General features: G+C 36.5%; 2 protein-coding genes and 1 long non-coding RNA gene across 6 annotated transcripts in view; 2 read left to right on the top strand and 1 right to left on the bottom strand.

Moving 5' to 3' along the window:
- The window catches only part of LOC104749579 (centromere/kinetochore protein zw10 homolog), a 5,309-nt gene extending 3,200 nt beyond the window's left edge, over window positions 1-2,109 (top strand). For 2 of the 4 annotated variants that reach the window (XM_010471233.2, XM_019238608.1), the window contains exons 7-15: window positions 34-84; window positions 164-256; window positions 373-468; window positions 646-774; window positions 878-955; window positions 1,035-1,193; window positions 1,272-1,401; window positions 1,511-1,593; window positions 1,760-2,109. In XM_010471233.2, the coding sequence (XP_010469535.1) occupies window positions 34-84; window positions 164-256; window positions 373-468; window positions 646-774; window positions 878-955; window positions 1,035-1,193; window positions 1,272-1,401; window positions 1,511-1,593; window positions 1,760-1,843 (903 nt within the window). In that variant the 3' untranslated portion in view covers window positions 1,844-2,109. The remainder of the gene's footprint in view (window positions 1-33; window positions 85-163; window positions 257-372; window positions 469-645; window positions 775-877; window positions 956-1,034; window positions 1,194-1,271; window positions 1,402-1,510; window positions 1,594-1,759) is intronic. The other 2 variants (XM_010471234.2, XM_019238609.1) reach the window with 1 other exon arrangement.
- On the top strand, window positions 2,894-3,805 carry LOC104753300 (putative B3 domain-containing protein At2g27410). Its single transcript, XM_010475572.1, has one exon. The coding sequence runs from the start codon at window positions 2,894-2,896 to the stop codon at window positions 3,803-3,805; it is 912 nt and encodes a 303-aa protein (XP_010473874.1).
- Window positions 4,273-5,972, bottom strand: LOC104749578. The gene is made up of 4 exons (XR_761394.2): window positions 5,874-5,972; window positions 5,595-5,717; window positions 4,948-5,248; window positions 4,273-4,652 (listed from the first exon to the last, which is right to left on the bottom strand). It is a non-coding gene; the product is annotated as an uncharacterized LOC104749578 (long non-coding RNA).

Raw genomic sequence — 6,000 nt, 5'->3', positions numbered from 1 at the left:
GTTTGCTTACTTTTCTCCTCTGAAAGGTGTGTGGTATCTGAAGCTGCATCCCAACTTATGAATTTGGTGCATAAGACGCTTGAGGTGGCTCTTTTCAGACTTCTGCAATTTAATCTGAGCATTTTCCAGTCATGGTTGGGATAATAAACCCATTTTTATACAGGATGTTTGTGTATCTTCTGCAAGGGTTGCTTCAGAGTTCTACAACGCTGCTCGCGATTCTATCCTTCTATATGAAGCTGTTGTTCCTGTCAAGGTCAGTGAAAAAAAAAAAGTTTCAAAGAAGAATCGACAACTGAATTAGTTGAAAATCTCTCACCAACTTGCGCAAGTTCTTATCTTTATTTTTTCTTACTTTCTCGAAATATGAAGCTAGAGAAACAACTCGATGGCATCAATCAAGCTGCTGTTCTTCTGCACAACGATTGTCTATATTTGTTCGAAGAGATACTTGGATTGGCTTTTGAGGTATGAACAAATGTTTTAAACAAAAGAAACTGATCTTTGGAAACATCTCTCTTTGGTTAAGAAATTCTCTTCTTTTTTTTTGTTCAATAGACATTGTCTTTCTAAGCAGCCTTATTCATTAACAGGTGAAAATTATAATTCCCCTTTTGCTGACTATATCATCAATTTTGTTCACAGTATCGAGCTAGCTTCCCTAGCTCCATCAAGGAATATGCAGTATTTGCTGACGTAGCCCCAAGATTTAAACTGATGGCAGAAGAAGTTTTGCAGAAACAAGTTCATTTAGTAATTTCGAATTTGCGAGAGGTGAATATGTGTGGAAAAAACTGTGCTTAAAGCGTACAAAGTAATCTTGTGTGAATTTTATTGAGTATTGATTCCTTGTCTAACATATTGCATCTATCATCAGGCTATAGACAGTGCAGATGGATTTCAGAATACTCATCAAATGAAACAATTTGAATCTGCACAATTTTGCATTGAGCAGGTAAATGCTTAGATTTGAATTTGCTTGCTTTTTTTCTGACCTTCTTCTTAATTATTAACACAATGCAATTGTTTTATAGGTTGTCTTTAGTCTAGAGAAAGTGCATATGATATGGAAGCCAGTGTTACGACCAAAAACTTACAAGCAAAGCATGTGCGTAGTTTTGGAGTCGGTATTTCGCAGAATAGCCAGAGATATTCTTCTTCTAGACGACATGGCTGCTGATGAAACTTTCCAGGTATCTCTTTGCTAGTCGCTTGTGCAATGTTATTGTCTAACTGGCTATTGAATATGTGTTTTGCTTATTTATTCGCAGCTACAAAGACTGATTTATCTCATGTTGGAGAATCTATCTTCTTTACTCGATTCACTGAGATCTGCAGACGACACTTGTCGTCCTCTTGATGATCTCATACCATCTTTGCGCAAAACTCGTAAACTGGCAGGCATGTCTTATCTTTCTTTTGTATTTCCCTCAGTTTAATGGTAACGTTGCATTGGCTAAGTGAAGTTTTCTCTTACCATGGCTTTTTCTTATTGTTTCTCATTTCCCAGAACTATTGGATATGCCTCTCAAGTCTATAACTTCAGCTTGGGAAAGTGGCGAGTTATCTAGTTGCAATTTCACAAGAACAGAGGTACAATGTTTTAAAATCGTTTTACCTCATTGAAGACATCCTAATACTAGTCGATAACAGCTAGATTGAAAGATAGACATCTGGATTTAAGTAATTTTCTTAGGTCAATTGGATCATGGTTAGTGGTTTTGGAGATTCTGAAAGCTTAGAAATGTACTTGATGCAGGTACAAGATTTTATCAAAGCTATATTTACAGATTCGCCGCTGAGAAAAGAATGCTTATGGAGGATAGACGACGTTAGCCAGTAGTTTGGAAACGGCAAAACTTAAAAAACCCCCTTTTAGATCTGAGAAGAAGAAGCAAGTGAGAGTCCTAGTGGCAGAAGAGCCATGCTTGAGGTATACTTCTTGTATCACTGACGGACGAAACACTCGTGTAAGAATATGTAAAGAGAATTTTAGCTGATACATGGTTGGAAACTTTAGGCTTAAAAAGCGTGTGCCTGATTTTGTTGTACATGAATATTTTACATTTGGGCTTTATATTCCAAAAAAACAAAAGCTCTGGGTGCACTCTTGTTATTGTCACAGCATGCATAGGCAAAAAAAAAAAAAAAAACATTATGGGTAAACGAATATTAAAAACAAAATTCAAATATCCTTTTGGTTTGATCTAAATTTGTTTAAAATAAGAATTATAATCTGGTTCACAGTAAAGCTTTTTATGTTTTGGTTAAAAATTTAAAATCATTAATTTATGAAACAACATACACTATGATGGCCTCTACCAACGCAACACATTAGATTTGCTTTGTATAAAATTATTTCTAAAATTTGAATTTACTAAAAAGAAATTATTTTTTTTGATATAATTTACTTAAAATGATGTAAATAAAATAAATTGTGTTTAATACTAATATCTAATACAGTAGTACACCATAATTAAAAATATTAATCAACAGAAATAAATTTAAATGTCACAAATCAACAAAATAATATTATAAAGAAAATTACTAATATATATACATTGGTAATTTTTTCTTAGACTAGCCACAACACAATGCCACATGATGATTAAAATTTTAACAAAATCACACAACGGTCATATAATAACTATTAAGGGTCAGAGAACATTAGAAGATCTTAGGAGATTTAGTGTGATCTTTGAAGAACAAAAGATACGTTATATACTCATATATACACATTTACATACACCACACCACACAACGCTTCTCTCTTCCTTTTACGCTCTCATTCTCTCCCTCTCTCTCTAGTTCTTCTTTCTTCCTTGCATACAACGGTACCAAAAACATCCCTCTTTTCAAAATTTCGTCTGTCTTCCAGAAGAATCGAAAGACAATGGAAAACTCCGATGATCTTAGGGTTGGTTCACAGTCCAAACTCGACATATTGTTGTATGTCGCTGCCACGGTTTACGATCAAGAGTACGGTCCTCACGACGACGACAAATCGAAGACCACTGGTGAAGAAGAAACAGAGATGGAAGCAAGAATCTTTGGGGATAAAGTACCGAGAAAGAACAGAGTTCACCGATCACCACCTTCTTCTCGCAAGACGGTAACACCATGGACGCGTGTGATCGAACAACAGAGATCGGAACTACAAAACCCTAATCCAGAATCGGAACCTTCGTCTTCTTCTTGCGTCACCCAGTTCAAGAAACGTCTTCATGACGATGATCAGATCATAAGTCGCAAGAAACTCAGAATCTTTCATCCTCTAGAGGCGGAACCAATTCAAACGAGTCCACCGGATTGGCTTTTGAAAGCGATGAGGAGAGAAGAGAACGGGTACAATCCGAAGCTGATCTCAACGAGGAAACTGTACAAGACTGATCTCGACAAAATCCAAGGACGTCTCTCAGTTCCTTTCAAGCAACTTAAAAATCCAGACTTTTTGACAGAGGAAGAGATAAGGATCATAGATGAACAAGCGATGAAGCTTCGTAAGGAAGGTGTGAGTGTTGATTTGGTTGATCCTCAGATGAAAAAGCATGCCCTTGAATTGAGGAAGTGGAAGATGAGTGGAAACTGGAACTATGTCTTTGTTGTTGGTTGGAACGATGTGGTTGCTGCTAATGGGTTTGAGGTTGACGACTTCTTTCCTCTTTGGTCTTTCCGATCTGGAAGAGGTAAACTCTGTTTTGCTCTTGTCCCTCCTACGGAAGCTAGCCACGGTGGAGACGGTGCTTCTACTTCCGGTGAATGTAGCTACAGATGCTCCTCTTTAGACGATTCTCAGCATCTCTGATCATGCTCGCCAGAGGGTTCACACGTACATAAAGGATCTACATTTTTCTGGCAATTCTCGATTTTGTTTGGCTTAAAGATGCAATTTTTCTTGGAGAAGTTTAGTGTTTTTTCGTCTTTGGCTATTTGGGATTTTGAGATTGATGACACTTGTTGTAAATGTCGTCAGATGAAAATGTAACTTCTTTAGTTACTTTTTCATCTGTCCGATAGATTTCTCCTTCTTCTGTTTGCAGAGTGTGTAAGAACTTAATTTTCAGATGAGTTATAAACAACCATCTTGTCAAAGTTTTGGTTTACCCTGCTTAGTTTAATTCGATTATATTGACATCTGTTGTTTCAATTTCGGTGTTCTTGTTTTTCACTCCAATTGGTTTTGTTTCATTACGTTTTGATAAGATTTTTTTAGTTTAATCCCTGGAGGACTGTTATGAAGACAAAACCACCTGACAAAGTTTAGTGATGAGCTGTTATTACACCAGTAGAGAATCCCTCTTATGTGTCTTTCTAAATCCAAAATGCAAACATGTTCCTATCTCTTGAAAAGCTCTTACTTTCTTTTGGAAAATTGTTTAAAATGGTGTAACATTCAATGGTTCAGATATTTAAAGTAGAAGAATCAGGTTAAAGACTATTTGACTATCCACAACTCATCCTCAGAACCAACATCATCATCATCATCAACCTCCCATGAGTTCTTTAAGTGAGATTTCTCCTTTGTCAACTATCTCTCTATCTTTAACCATCCCATGCCTTTGTCTTTACAATCTCTGGTGTTCCCTTCATAAGCATGAAGATTAGTCGCTGCTACATGCCCGTACTGAGTTACAGCAGCCACCCAGTTTAAACTGCAGACAATATTAAGTTTTACATGAGATTCTCATTCTGAATTGAGAAAAATGATAATTTCATGAGATGTACATGAAAATTAGCGAGTCTTAGCCAGATGTTGTCAAAGGAAGTCCTAACGCTTTTGAAAGATTGTGTGTTGGAGTCTTCAATCAGAGTTTCAGATTAGGTAAATATATTTCAGAAAGTTTCCACTCATTTAGGTTCCTAAGAACACTACAATACTTAAACCTTACCGTTAATACTAATTGAACAAAGTTGCAACATAGAGGGTTAAAATCTTTCTTAGTATACCTGTAAGGATGCCTCTTAAACTTCTCAGCAACTGATGATCTCGAGGTACTTGTTCCTTCCTTGAGCTTTGGAGTCAGCTGTACCAAGGAAGTTTTTAAAGGCATGAACAGTTCACTGGGCCAATAAGCACAACTTACCAAGGCGGAAAAAGACTCAACGATGAAGAGCTCACTGACCAACTCAACAAAACTGCTTTGAGTTCCGTTACATAGATTCACTAGGTTCAGATTTCTTTCCATTCGATCCTCCTCCAGTTGGTTTACAGTTTACTTATGCCTTCCAAACGGTCGTCACTCAAGATCTGTAATCATGTGAAGCAAAAAATAACAAGAATCAGCTTATCCGAGTGCAGGTACAAGAGTTAAATTGAGAATCTTATATGTGCAATGTAAGTTAAGGTGACATAATGTGGTTCTTCAATTAGTGTACAAAACTAGCTTATATATTTACTTAGCATCAAGAAGGTATAAAAGAGTATAAAACTTCTTCTACAGAGCTAAAGAGCATAATTATCAGAACATGTTATGTGGCCAGAAAGAAATAACAAGGTAAATTCCTTGTGGCATGGAAAGAGAAATCAATCATGATTCGTGTCACAGGATGAGAAATTTCACGAGGATAGAATCAAGCAGGAGCATGTGACAAACCTGCTTTATCAGTAAACAAACAAAACTAGCCAATGGATTTGGCATCCTTGGTAAATCGATTAGAGCCCTTTCAAGGAACAAAAAGAACTTAATAGTTGAGAAACCTTTGATAATAACATAAGCCTAGACAAGAGAAGAGAGTACATTGTCAGTGTCACAGCCAAATGCTAAAAGCCAAGAAACTGCAGCAAGGGACAAGTCAAGACTTAAGAACACTAACACACAGTTTCATTGAATGTCGAATGATATTTAGATTTATACTGTAAGTAGATGAGATACCTGAAAAGCCTATGAGAGATTGTAGGAAACGAAGGAAGAAAAGCTTAAGAGAAAATCAGAGAACTGAACAAATGTATTCAGGAATGAGGATTGGTGGAAGAGGAAGAAGAAACAGCGAACATTATGA

The sequence above is a fragment of the Camelina sativa genome, chromosome 16 (assembly GCF_000633955.1).
Source record: "Camelina sativa cultivar DH55 chromosome 16, Cs, whole genome shotgun sequence".
Taxonomy (NCBI): Eukaryota; Viridiplantae; Streptophyta; class Magnoliopsida; order Brassicales; family Brassicaceae; genus Camelina; species Camelina sativa.
The sequence above is the reverse complement of the archived record's forward strand: the minus strand, read 5'-3'. Positions and strand labels throughout refer to the sequence as shown.

What these genes read in the sequence shown, in the direction of transcription:
- LOC104753300 (XM_010475572.1), top strand. Translation starts at nt 2,894, where the DNA reads ATGGAAAACTCCGATGATCTTAGGGTTGGTTCACAGTCCAAACTCGAC.